The sequence below is a fragment of the Pollachius pollachius genome (genome assembly GCF_949987615.1).
Source record: "Pollachius pollachius genome assembly, chromosome: 14".
Classification (NCBI taxonomy): Eukaryota; Metazoa; Chordata; class Actinopteri; order Gadiformes; family Gadidae; genus Pollachius; species Pollachius pollachius.
The window spans coordinates 761,945-776,744 of NC_136947.1; the positions used below are offsets into that span (position 1 = coordinate 761,945).

The 14,800-nt window shown below is 45.6% G+C and overlaps 1 protein-coding gene across 1 annotated transcript; it reads right to left on the reverse strand.

Annotated features, from left to right (window-relative positions):
- Positions 1–2,731: 2,731 nt before the first annotated feature.
- On the reverse strand, positions 2,732–12,181 carry LOC307085656 (uncharacterized protein; the record flags this gene model as incomplete). The annotated part of the gene is made up of 7 exons (XM_079750522.1): positions 12,049–12,181; positions 11,814–11,946; positions 11,606–11,660; positions 5,717–5,905; positions 3,238–3,310; positions 3,003–3,135; positions 2,732–2,843 (listed from the first exon to the last, which is right to left on the reverse strand). Exons 1-7 carry the CDS (start codon positions 12,119–12,121, stop codon positions 2,732–2,734), a joined length of 768 nt encoding a protein of 255 aa, XP_079606648.1. The 5' UTR covers positions 12,122–12,181.
- Between the last annotated feature and the right edge of the window lie 2,619 nt (positions 12,182–14,800).

Here is a 14,800-nt window from a genome sequence, read left to right on the forward strand (position 1 = left end):
AAGGCCGCCACTTCACAGAAGGGGCCCTGAGAGCGGCAGGCTTCTGGGCCATAGGCGGAAAAAGGCTTATTGCTTCAGTCCTGCACAAATGTGTTGTGTGCCGAAAGTTACGCAGAAGAACAGAGATACAACTCATGGCCGACTTACCTCAAGAACGCCTGCACACATGCCCACCCTTCACCTATGTAGGAGTGGATGTGTTTGGACCATGGCAAGTCGTCTCCAGGCGCACAAGGGGTGGACAGGCCCAAAGCAAGAGATGGGCGATGCTCTTTTGCTGCATGAGTTCTCGAGCGGTACACATTGAGATCATTGACTCCATGGACACATCCAGTTGCATTAACGCATTGAGACGTTTCTTTGCCATACGAGGACCTGCAAAGCAGATAAGATCGGACTGCGGAACAAACTTCGTAGCTGCTGCAAAGGAACTTGGAATGAGCCAACAACAACCCGACAGCGCAGTTCAGAACTTCTTGAGTCAGCAAGGGTGCTCATGGGTGTTCAATCCTCCTCATGCGTCCCATATGGGAGGATCATGGGAACGTATGATAGGCCTGTCTAGACGAATCCTAGACGCTATCCTACTTCAAGAGCACATTCAACTCACCCATGACGTCCTGTGCACACTCATGATGGAGGTCTCTGCAATAATCAATGCCAGACCCCTCGTTCCAGTGTCCACCGACCCAGAGTCACCCTTCATATTATCTCCTGCAATGATACTTACTCAGAAGGTTGGAGTTACCCCACCGCACGGAGACTTCACAGACAAGGATCTTCTTAGCAGGCAATGGAGACAAGTCCAAGCCCTTGCCGACAGATTCTGGCGTCGCTGGCGTCGGGAGTTTCTTCCCACTCTGCAAGCCCGTCGGAAATGGAGAGACTCCCATCGGGACCTGGAAGAAGGGGACATTGTGCTCCTGAAGGACAATCAAGCCGCACGCAACGCGTGGCCTATGGCGAGGGTCACAGCTGTCTTCCCCGGGAGAGACGGCAAAGTAAGGAAGGTGGAGCTCAGGACATCGGATCAAGGTTCTCCGAAGGTGTTCCTGAGACCAGTGACAGAAGTAGTTCTTCTTCTGCCAAAAGACTGAAGTTTAAGAGACAGAGACATGTAAAGGTTTATAGTGACCTTATAGGTCAGGCGGGGAGTGTTCTGCCCTTCAGGCTTTTCATTTAAATTATGATACTTTTCGTTTGTAAGTTTCAGTTTCTTCCAGACTTTTATTTTGACATTTGTATCTTTCAGCTGTACAGGAAGTAGGCAGGAAATGTCTAGATTCACGTTTAGAATGTGGAAAACACTAGAAGCAGCAGGTTCTTTAAAAGTGCAGACGGCAGAAATCACTTCTTATATGTTGTTTCCCAGCAGAGGCATCACTTGTATGTATCTCACCTTTGTTGAAACTTACTTAATTCATTAATAGTATTCAGTTCATGATGTAAAAACGAATGATGCAAAAAGTTATCAAGCTAAAATCGAAGTGACAATGTTAAAAACTATGGAAGCTAATTTGAACCTGAGGATGTTAATATAGCTTCAGGAGATGTTAGCAGTAAGCTGAATATGTAATGACTATGCTAAAAGTGCTGTTATGGAAACTAGATCGTTTTAGCTAAATGCAATATGTTTGCTGTTTGTTTTCTAGTTTCACTCTCTTTCACCTATTGGGTCAGTACAATGTGAAGATTGAAAATAAATCTACTAAAAGGAATCTACGGCATTCTTCATGTTCATGATTGGAAGAGAGTTTAGCTTACTGTCTAGTTGGAGTTAGTACACCTCAGCGAGGACAGTACAATTAATATTAACATTAACCTTACCATGGGATTTTGCAAGTTATATTTGGGTTCTAGGGATATTGTAAGACATTTATAATATAAAAAGTCCATAGTTAGGCCTAATATCTGTGATATAAAGGGAATTACAAAAATAAGACAACGCCAAGAATTCAATGACGTGGCCTACAGGACGAACTCAGGTCAACCCTACTGCATGGTAGACCACTCACCCAAATGCTGGTTCCCAGTTATGATAGAATACATAGTGTTCTAGTAGGCCTACTTGTATAAAAATGTGTTGAGAAAATATCCACGATAACAATAGATAGCAATTCATTTAATTATTTTATTTGCATCATTTCATCTTAGACCCTTAGGGAAAATATACGCTGTTTGTAGTAGGCTACTTCATATATGTACATTTATGACAAAATCGTGAGGACTAGGCTTGGCGGAACCTTCTGATGGTGCACTTGTGGCCGAGAGATGAGACTTTTCTGAAACAAAGATTAAGTAAGGCCTAAGCCTAACAGTTAGCCTGGTACCGACCAGGGGGGTCGGATACGTTGCCATGGTTACTTAGCGGAGATTCCCTTAAGTCACGTTAATGGAACGCAACTCTAGCTGAAAGTAGCGAGGCTAAAGGAAATAAGCCCGGCTTTGCCTTTAGGTTGTTGATGGAATACCCCTCTTGTCTCCTCATGGTAATAATACTTCTGATGGTGCTCGTCCACAAACAGCCCAGCATTGAACAATTCTGTCTGGAGATTTTCAATGTCTTCTGCTGTGGAGAAGGTGGAAAATACATAATTAGTTTGAGCATTCGAAGAAGCTTTAAACATATCATCCTCAAGTAAGACGATCCAGGATCTACAAGCAAAGCAATACTTTGTGCTGATCATTCAAGCATAGTTCTGGACCTATGAATCGGAGAGTCTGCTTGCCTTTAGGAGAGAGGGGTCTGGGCTGACCTTGACATCATCCTCTCAACAACTTTCTTGACCCATGGAGCTTCAGGATCCAGACAGACCTGTTGGCCCCCATTTTTCAGAGTGGCACTGAAACACCAAACATGAAGCAGACAATGAGTACGACCAACCACTTCTCATAATATCCCAAAAAGGTTCAAGGAAAGATCTCCATAAGATTTAAGAGGTTAACATCACTGCAGAGGGAGGTTATGTTATTATTATATATTATTTCTGAGGAGGACTCACATGATCTCAGATTTTTCACAGTGAGAATTGGCCTCAATGATCTCCACCTTCTCGATGTGACGACCAATTGGAAGGCTTTCTGTCTGGATGCAGAGGCAGCGCAGTTCCATCCCAAACAACCTCAGACTTTTTCCTGTTAGGAGACAAAGGGTAGAGTGGAACACCTCAACACACGTGTCTATTGCATACCCTCCTACTCTTAACAATCACATGATATAGAATCATGAGGACCTACCTTCAGTAATGGACAGCAAGGCCAGGAGAACCAGTAGAGAGCAGATGGGGATTTTTCCGCTTGTCATCTTCATTTATAGAAAACAATCAACCTTAACAACTGAGGTTTTCTGATCTTCTAATGTTTGACAGGTTCTTCGCTACTTTTCTTCTCTCTGCTTCGACAGCTCTTATCACTTTCACTGCTGAATAACTCTGGCTCTGAGATAGAGAGTCCTGCCTTTTAAAGCTGTCGGGTGACACGCAGCCAACTCTTAATGATGCATGGGGCATCCGGGAATGTGATATCTGGGAATTTACAGACATGGCTCTTGCGCCGGCTTCTGTAGAAAGATGAGCAATAATAAATAATGGTCACATACCTGTGACTAGTATGTTCATAATATAAACTCTTAAGCAGTGAATGATTTAAACTTGATTAAGTTCAACAGCCTCATTGTAGTCTGTTACCACAAGGGACCTGGCAGGATCTTTCCTCTATCAGAGGTTTGAAACCAAAATAAAGACTGATATCTTTTTCAACTATTCATGATAAGGTAATCTTTTTATTATGAATCAGTACGAGGGGTAGAAGTTTATTCATTCACAACTATGATTAATGCTTATATAACATATCAAATGTACTTTATCAATCCCAGAAAAAGAAATAGGAACTACCACTATTACTACTACCCCTACCGATACTCATAACAATAACATTCTGATCAAGGTGTCTTCATTTATTTTACAGTACAAATGTAAAATTGTACAGTACAAATATTCATCCGAAAGTCAAAGACTACAAACTCCCACCCCCCCAACCCCTCCCTCCACCCACCCAGTCGCCCTCCCTTGACAAACAGGCATACAAATACATCACAGACACACACATCATAGGCACAATGAAGCCTAAAACACACACACACAAAAACAACAACATGGCTGGTTGCATAACAGCCACAGTTATGTTGTGTTTGTAATAATGCCATAAAAAGAGGGTCATAGAGGCCTCAAAGAGAAGGTTTGGAAGAGTTAACAGTTACAATTGAGAAGAATATATATATGTCCCATAAATACTAGGCCGGTGTAGAAGGAGAATAGAAAACCAAATTGTGGGAGAGTTTTTAAGTCAGTAAAGTGTTGTATAAAAGGACGCCAGTGATTGAAAAATGTACTTGTGTCCCCGCGTAGAATGAATTTGACTCTAATTTAAAAAAAAAACATGAGGTCTATCAACCACACAGATACAAGAGGGGGCTGTGGTGATTTCCAGTTAAGTAGAATTCTACACCTAGCCAGCAGGGTGGCGAATGCCAAAACATTTGCATCGGTCTTGCTGAGGACGTGTGGGGTGGGTGAAACACCAAATATGGCCACATGAGGGCACGGTTCCAAAGTAATTCATGAAATTTGAGAGGATTTTGAAGGAGTCATGCCGCATGATGCAAACATATGAGGCAAGCGGCAGGCTGTGCCTCCTCACTTAACATGGATGTCCTCAGTGTCTGGGTATATTTTTGATAGCCTTGCAGGGCTCAAGACTAAATTTTTTTAGTAGGAGCACTGTGGCCCCTAACTGAAAATTTGACGGGCGCAACCAGACATTTTAGGGGCACACACCGTAAATCAACATGCCAACGAAATATTCACATTTCTACTAAATTTCACTGCGATACTAAATAAAATTGTGATAATAGATGCAGAAATTACAATTTGCTGTTTCAAATTCAGTTTCACATTTTATTGTGATTCTCATCCTCAATCCCAACGGTTTCCAGGTGTGCGCGAATGCGTTCGACGAGCACGGAAGCGACAGTTTCGCGGGAGTGCGCCCGATTGTCGTGCCGTTTGTCCACTTCATTTTTAGAAAACAATCAAACTTTTAAAAACTGAGTTTTCTGATCTTCTAATGTGTCACAGGCTCTTCGCTGCTTTTCTTCTCTCTACTTTGATAGCTCTTGTAGTGCCGGAGGAAAAGGAGGACGTAGGCAGCGTAATAATAACCGTTTTAATCCAAAAAAGACAGAGCAGAACAATCACTCACAGCGCATGGCTAGAACTGGTGCAACCGCATAAACCGTCCCCTTAGACCCCCGTGACTCATAGCCAGTTCCCTCCCACTCGATCAGTAAGAGGGGAACACGAACCCATAATGTAGTCACTACACCAGCCCCCCCATTGTTCACCTCAATATTCAAAACCCCCGCGGCGAGGAGGGCGTATGGCCCGGCCCCTACGACTGTAGGCAAAGTCAGGAGGTGCGGGAGGAGGCGTGACATCGTCCATCACATCCTCTTGTTGTGGGGGGCGGGGGGCAGCGTCGACCCGGGGGCCGCAAGCTGTGGGGGCTTGTAGGGGTTGGAGGGGGGAACTTCCACGGCGTGGCAGGGGGGGTAGGACGGGGGGGCGGCCCCTGAGCGGTGGCAGAGCCAAGTCCGGGGGCAGTTCAAGGTCCAAGTGAGCCGGTTTGAGGCGATCAACAGACACACACTCCGGCGTACCCCCCATGTCAACCATGAAGCTCTTGGCTCCCGCCTCGATGACACGGAAGGGTCCGTCATAGGGAGGTCGTGGCGGATGAAAACGTAACCCGCAGACTGCAGCTCCGGGGGCACCTGCGAAGCAGGGACGCCATGCCGCGTGGTCGGGACCGGGGCGAAGGCCCTGGCGCCGTCCAGCAGGGAGGCGCGCTGAGTGGAGGCGGACCAGGGCTCCGTCGGCTTGGGGATGAAGTCACCAGGGACCCGCAGCGGCTGTCCGAACACCAGCTCAGCCGACGATGACCGGAGGTCCTCCTTGGGCGCCGTCCTGAGCCCCAGCATGACCCACGGCAGTTTGTCGAGCCAGTTGCTGTCCGTGAGGCCGGCCCGAAGGGCGGCCTTCATGGAGCGATGAAAGCGCTCCACAAGTCCGTTAGCCTGTGGGTGGTAGGCGGTAGTGTGGTGGAGCCTGACCCCCAGATTCTCTGCCACCGCCGCCCACAGCCCCGAAGTAAACTGTGGGCCGCGGTCAGAGGAGAGGTCAGCAGGAGTGCCGTAGCGGGAGACCCACACCGCGATGAACGCCCGGGCCAGGTCGGGGGCTGTCGTTGAGGAGAGTGGGACTGCTTCCGGCCAGCGGGTCGTCCTGTCCACCATGGTAAAGAGGTAGGTGAAGCCGTGCGAGGGGGGCAGGGGTCCCACCAGGTCCACGTTGACATGGTCGAACCTCCGCTCGGGCACCGCGAACTGTTCCAGGGGGGCCTTGACATGGCGATGCACCTTGGCGCGTTGACAGGCAGTGCAAGTGTCGACCCAGGACCTCACATCCCTCTTGAGCCCGTGCCAGACAAACTTCTCTGACACCAGCCGTGAGGACGGTTTCCTACCCGGGTGAGATAAGCTGTGCACCGCCTCGAAGACGGGGCGTCTCCAGTTGGCGGGGACTACTGGCCTTGGCTGACCCATGGAAACGTCGCACAGGAGCTTGGCCCCTGTGTCACTGAAGAGCACCTCGTCCAGGCGCAGCCCTGTGTTCGACGACTTTAGAGCTTGGACGGAGGGGTCGGCAGCCTGATCCACAGCCATGCGGGAGTAGTCCAAGTTCAGCTGGACCGCACCGACCACCGCCCTAGAGAGACAATCGGCGACCACGTTGGACTTCCCAGCCACGTGCTGGATGTCTGTGGTGAACTCGGAGATGTAGGAGAGTTGGCGCTGCTGGCGGTCGGACCAAGGCTCCGTGGTTTTGGACATGGCGTGTGTGAGCGGCTTGTGGTCCACGTAGGCCGTAAACTCACGGCCTTCCAGCAAAAAACGGAAGTGTCTGACCGCGAGCCACAACCCGAGGAGCTCCCTGTCGAAGGTGCTGTACTTGCGCTCTCTGGGAGACAGCTGGCGGCTGAAGAATGCGAGTGGCTGCCAGGCATCCCCAACCCACTGCTCGTACACCGCCCCCACGGCAAAGTCTGATGCGTCCGTGGTGAGAGCAGTGGGCGCAGAGGGTGAGGGGTGGGCCAACATGGCCGCGCGGGCCAGGGCCGCCTTGGCGTCCTGGAAGGCCTTGACACGTTCCGCCGTCCAGTCGACCGGTTGTTTCATTCTGAGACCAGCGGGGGCAGGCATTTTTTGGTGCGATTGTTTTCATTGAGCACTAGGAGCTTCGGTGAGGCTATGATGAAGTTCACTATATTTATTGGACCGTGTCTAGACAGTTACAAACATCCCTGACCATAGTTAATCGCGTTTGTAGCCTACACTTTTTTTTATTTTTTTTCATTTTACCACCTCAGTTTTTCACAGGAAACTTGAGATAAGAAGGTGAAATCGCCGGGCGTGCCAAGCCGAACCGGCTAGACCAGTTCTGCCCAATTTGGGGCCCGCGGGCCAAACTTCGCCCGCGACCGATTTTATTTGGCCCGCGCCTTACCCACTGTATATATTATTGTTTTCCGCCATCAGCGCTTGGAATCTGCGCTCGCTCTCATTGAATATTATTTATTGGTGCACTTCCATTCCTGACCCTAGAATAACATTGTGATACATTGGTGGCGCTGTTGAGCTCCTATCCTGTTCAGCCGCCTCCCACATATTTGACTAAATATACTGAAAAATTTAAATTTTGGCCCACGAGCCTCCCCACGATTACATTTTGGCCATCCACTGGGAAGAATTTGGGCCCCCCTGGGCTAGACAGTGTAAAAAGGCCTATACATCATCCTGCTCAACAATATGGACAGGATCTAGACCAAACTCTCCTAATCGTGTCAGCAATAGCCGTGTGTCAATGCCCACCCTCTGCGTTAGAATGATAATGAATAAATGGAACGTTGTATGTTTAATGTCTAAACCAAATATTCTAGACTAGAGAGTGCGCGCCAATCAATGAAACCGTATGCGGAATCAGATAAAGTCTGGAAATATTTCAGGGGGGGAAATGCTGGGAAAAAATATACACACAGTGCGCTCAGGATTATGACTGATATAGGCTAGCATATCTCGGCCTAGGCCTAATCAATTGTGTTATATCTTTAGCATTCATATTATTGCATTCTATTCTTTTCGTAGGATGCTCTGCTGTTGGCCTTGATGGGGAGATATTTTAACCCTTTTTAAACCTATTCTCCCACGACATTATTGCGTGTCCCCCTCCTACAGAGCCCATTTCAGCACCGTGTCAGTGCACAGTTTTACAAGCCTACGAGCGTCGTTAGAGCAGTGCACGCGCGTTCATGTTAAGAGGAGTTGCGGGAAACGCTCCAAAGAAATTTACGAAGCTTCGCAAAATCCTTCGTGAGAATGATCGTACGAGCTTGGATCCATCGTTATCGGGAAACGAGGCCCAGAACCGCGAATGTCGAATCATGGCTCAAATGTCCGAAAAGCACCGAGCGGGATCTTTTCCAGCGGCGACCAGAAGCTGGAGCTCCAAGAGGAGTTCAAGCAGGTGGGCCACTTTTTGGTAAATCGCTTGGGACAATACCACAATGACATATATGCCTTTTCCATTTGTTTTTATGGTTAATAATTACTGTTTCTGATAATTTTGTGTTGAAATGATGTGATGCAATATAATTATTTAGGCCCTACAGTTCTTGAAACGTCAGCTGTGCCAACTTTTTTGCATGAGCAGTTTCAGTTAAAATGGGCCAGCTGTTTCAAGTACGATGGACCAGTCAAACTGCAAAGGGAAACAGTAACTTATCATCAATTTTAATTGTAAAAAACAATTGCTTATACAGCCACATAACATTTAAAATGCATTAAACAAACAAATTCATAGTGCCACTAAAACAACAGCAAGAACAGCACAGATCAGTGAACTGATGTCAATGGTGTGTGCGTGTGTGTGTGTGTGTGTGACAGACAAATTAATTAATTAACTAATTAATTAATTCATGTTTTAATTAAACCAGAGGGCAAAAGGCCATACACTGTGACCACACTGATGTCTATGACTGAAGGAATGTCTTCAACTCAATTTTAAAACACAATTGCTTATACAGCCACATACCATTTAAACTGCATTAAATAAACATATTCATAGTGCCATTAAAACGAGAACAGCAGGAACAGCATAGACCAGTGAACTGATATCGGTGGTGTGTGTGTGTGTGTGTGTGTGTGTGTGTGTGTGTGTGAATGAATGCATTCTAGGATGAAGTAAAGAGAATGGTATCTGTTTTCTGTGATATCTGTCTGTGGGTGCGTGTCTGTGTGCGTGGGTGTGTGTCTATGCACGTACGTACACACACAGACACCCTCACACACACAATCACACACACACACACACACACACACACGTATACATACATGAGCTAAGATATCAGTTAGGCTACTCTTCCACAAATTAAGCTTCACTACACAAAAGCTACCACCCAGTCATATGTAATAAGCTACGTTACACAAACACAGCAAAACGAGTTCACATAGGAAGCGAGCCTACTTTGAATTGCGCTAATTTCACATTACAATCAACATACATGTTTTAGTTTAACCAAATGTCATGCACATGTGTGTATGTTTGTTTGTTTGTGAGTGACACAGAGGATGGCCCATTTTAGCTGAAACCATGTGGCCCATTTTATCTCAGTGGGTTAAGGTAAATTGGGCCGCCAAGATAAACATCACTTTTCCAAAAAATATGTTCATATACCAAACTAACAGCATTATTTCTGATGGATGCCATCAACACAGATATTATGCATAGTTTTTTTGATGTGCATGTTTGTTTTTAATAGCTGTATCCTCCTTACAATAGTTTAGTAAGATTTGGTATGCCAGGCTACTTACCATGCAGCTTTCTGGTGCAGTGAAGATTTTAATTATTGCCCCGCCCATCATAGCAACCATAAACCAATCAAATCACCTGTTGCTTGTCAAGCACAGTTATATCAACAGTTTGAAATCCTTTTCAGTCATTGGCTCTAAATTCCAGAAAAAACCCCAAAACCTAAAATGGCCCATTTTACCTGATGGCCCGTTTTACCTGATATCACCTCATATAGAACTCCAAAAGGGAACACCGTAACCAGTAATAAAAACAGGGAGTCTGCCTGGCAAAAAAATCGCAGATCTTTTGAATGTATAAATAGTATCAAGCATAACATATTTTAATTTAATGACCATAAAAATGTAGCCTAATCAGGGAGATAGTCTCGAGATAACATGTCGGACTGACGCCCGGTCATCCAGGGTTCACTCCCCATGCAATTAGTTATTTAGGAAGGATTACTGGAGAAATCCAAGAACTTTTCATGCCATTTATTTTCCATTTCTTTGAATATTCTAAATTGACCATTTATCTTAACAGTGGTGGTCTTGGCTGCCTGCCGAGGAACTCACCTGAATGGAATTCATGTGGATGACAATTTCCCATGCAGCAGTGTCTTTGTCTTTGTGACAAAGGCTTCACTATCAGCAACATTAATATTAACATTAACCTTACCATGGGATTTTGCAAGTTATATTTGGGTTCTAGGGATATTGTAAGACAAATTTATAATATAAAAAGTCCATAGTTAGGCCTAATATCTGTGATATAAAGGGAATTACAAAAATAAGACAACGCCAAGAATTCAATGACGTAGCCTACAGGACGAACTCAAGTCAACCCTACTGCATGGTAGACCACTCACCCAAATGCTGCTTCCCAATTATGATAGAATACATAGTATTCTAGTAGGCCTACTTGTATAAAAATGTGTTGAGAAAATATCCATGATAACAATAGATAGCAATTAATTTAATTATTTTATTTGCATCATTTAATCTTAGAACCTTAGGGAAAATATACGCTGTTTGTAGTAGGCTACTTCATATATGTACATTTATGACAAAAACATGAGGACTAGGCTTGGCGGAACCTTCTGATGGTGCACTTGTGGCCGAGAGATGAGACTTTTCTGAAACACAGATTAAGTAAGGCCTAAGCCTGACAGTTAGCCTGGTACCGACCAGGGGGGTCGGATACGTTGCCATGGTTACTTAGCGGAGATTCCCTTAAGTCACGTTAATGGAACGCAACTCTAGCTGCAAGTAGCGAGGCTAAAGGAAATAAGCCCGGCTTTGCCTTTAGGTTGTTGATGGAATACCCCTCTTGTCTCCTCATGGTAATAATACTTCTGATGGTGCTCATCCACAAACAGCCCAGCATTGAACAATTGTGTCTGGAGATTTTCAATGTCTTCTGCTGTGGAGAAGGTGGAAAATACATAATCAGTTTGAGCATTCGAAGAAGCTTTAAACATATCATCCTCAAGTAAGACGATCCAGGATCTTTTTTCAAGCAAAGCAATACTTTGTGCTGATCATTCAAGCATAGTTCTGGACCTATGAATCAGAGTCTGCTTGCCTTTAGGAGAGAGGGGTCTGGGCTTAACTTGATATCATCCTCTCAATAAATTCCTTGACCCATGGAGCTTCAGGATCCAGACAGACCTCTTGGCCCGTCTTTTTCAGAGTGGCACTGAAACACCAAACATGAAGCAGACAATGAGTACGACCAACCACTTCTCATATCCCAAAAAGGTTCAAGGAAAGATCTCCATAAGATTTAAGAGGCTACCATCACTGTAGAGGGAGGTAATGTTATTATATATTATTTCTGAGGAGAACTCACATGATCTCAGATTTTTTACAGTGAGAATTGGCCGAAAAGATCTCCACCTTCTCGATGTGACGACCAATCCGACGGCTTTCTGTCCGGATGCAGAGGCAGCGCAGTTCAATCCCAAACAACCTCGGACTTTTTCCTGTTAGGAGACAAAGGGTAGAGTGGAACACCTCAACACACGTGTCTATTGCATACCCTCCTACTCTTAACAATGACATGATATAGAATCATGAGGACCTACCTTCAGTAACGGACAGCAAGGCCAGGAGAACCAGTAGAGAGCAGATGGGGATTTTGCCGCTTGTCATCTTCATTTTTAGAAAACAATCAACCCTAACTACTGAGGTTTTCCGATCTTCTAATGTTTGACAGGTTCTCCCAAACTCCTCTTCTCTCTGCTTTGACAGCTCTTATCACTTTCACTGCTGAATAACTCTGGCTCTGAGAAAGAGAGTCCCGCCTTTTAAAGCTATCAGATGGCTCACAGCCAACTCTTGAGAAAGCGGGGTGCATCCGGAAATGTCATATCGGGGAATTTACAAAAAAGGCTCTTGCGCCGGCTTCTGCAGAAAGATGAGCAATTATAAGTAATGGTCACAAACCTGTGTTTAAACTTGATTTAGTTCAACAGCCTCATTGTAGTCTGTTACCACAAGGGACCTGGCAGGATCTTTCCTCTATCAGAGGTTTGAAACCAAAATAAAGACTGATATCTTTTTCAACTATTCATAAGGTAATCTTTTTATTATGAATCAGTACGAGGGGTAGAAGTTTATTCATTCACAACTATGATTAGTGCTTATATAACATATCAAATGTACTTTATCAATCCCAGAAAAAGAAATAGGAACTACCACTATTACTACTACCCCTACCGATACTCATAACAATAACATTCTGATCAAGGTGTCTTCATTTATTGTAGAGTACAAATGTAAAATTGTACAGTACAAATATTCATCCGAAAGTCAAAGACTACAAACTCCCACCCCCCCAACCCCTCCCTCCACCCACCCAGTCGCCCTCCCTTGACAAACAGGCATACAAATACATCACAGACACACACATCATAGGCACAATGAAGCCTAAAACACACACACAACAACAACAACATGGTTTGGTTGGCTGCATAACAGCCACAGTTATGTTGTGTTTGTGATAATGCCATAAAAAGAGGGTCATAGAGGCCTCAAAGAGAAGGTTTGGAAGAGTTAACAGTTACAATTGAGAAGAATATATATATGTCCCATAAATACTAGGCCGGTGTAGAAGGAGAATAGTAAACCAAATTGTGGGAGAGTTTTTAAGTCAGTAAAGTGTTGTATTAAAGGACGCCAGTGATTGAAAAATGTACTTGTGTCCCCGTGTAGAATGAATTTGACTCTAATTAAAAAAAAAACAACATGATGTCTATCAACCACACAGATACAAGAGGGGGCTGTGGTGATTTCCAGTTAAGTAGAATTCTACACCTAGCCAGCAGGGTGGCGAATGTCAAAACATTTGCATGGGTCTTGCTGAGGACGTGTGGGGTGGGTGAAACACCAAATATGGCCACATGAGGGCACGGTTCCAAAGTGATTAAAAAGAAATTCAGAAATTAAAATTTCTGAGAGGATTTTAAAGATGAAGGTCCGCTATAGTTCAAGTTTGAGGCATGATGCAAACCCATGAGTCAAGTGACAGTCTGTGCCTCCACACTTAACACAGATGTCCTCAGTGTCTGGATATATCTTTGATAGCCTGGGTTGAACTCCACAGATGCATTTTTTAAACAATTTTAAACTGAATGTATTCTGTAAATGGCTCTCTCCCAGTAATCTTCCTCAAATTACACTGCTCCCAGGCTGCAGCACTTTTAGAGAACAGCTCTGTGTTAAACAACAGAAAACCCCAATAAATATGGGAAACAAGTGACCTGATAGTTTAAAGAGGTCTTTCCATGGCTTCCTAGGGGGTGGAGAGGGGACGTCAGAAAAGCTCTCTAAGACACAATACCTAATTTGAAAGTATCTAAAGAAGTGTGTTGTAGGCAAGTCATGTGAAGCCAATATGTCTGTGAAGCTACCAAAGACTTTGCCAATGTATAAATCATTGAGGTGAGGAATGATGACTGCGGGTTATTGGCATAAGAGTAGAGGGGGAGTATGACTTAAAATGTCGCCTGAATTGACACCAAATTTTCAAGGAGTTAGAGAAAATTTGGTTGTCTGTGTAATGAGAGGGAGGTGTTGGAAGTGATGAGAAGAGAAGAGCAGGAAGAGAGGACACACACGACCTCAGCTCGACTTGGCACCACAGGGGTTGGGTGTTATGTACCCAAAACAGAAATATATGGATATTGGCTCCTCTGGTACCTCTGGTACCCTGTGCCAGGCGACAAGGACCAAGGGAGCCGGAACCGGTGGGGTTGTCCCGGCCTTCCACTGTTTGAGGAGGTTAACATGGTACAGCTGGGTGGGTTTACACCTCCCCGGCTGCCTCACCCGGTAGTTCACCTCCCCCACCCGGTCGACCACCTCATACGGTCCCTGCCACTTGGCCAGGAATTTGCATTGCTCTGTCGGGATGAGGACCCGCTCACCTGGTCGGAAGAGGCGCAGCTGGGCTCCGCGGTTGTAGGTCCGAGCCTGGGCCTGCTGTGCCTTTTGAAGGTGTTCCCGGACTATGGGCCAGACCTGAGCCATTCTCTCCCGTACCTGTTCGACGTGGTCCACCAGGGTACGATGGGGGGAGGGTCGGCTTTCCCACGCCTGTTTAGCCAGGTCCAGGAGTCCCCTTGGCCTCCGTCCATATAGTAATTGGAATGGGGAGAACCCTGAGGCCTGGGGTAGCTCTCGAACGGCGAAGAGGACGTGGAGAGTAGCTGGTCCCAGTTTTTCCCCGTCCCTCTCCATGGCCTTCCTCAGCATCTGCTTAAGGGGTTTGTTGAACCTTTCAACAAGCCCGTCCGTCTGGGGTGATATACTGACGTCCTCAGCTGCTTCACCTGT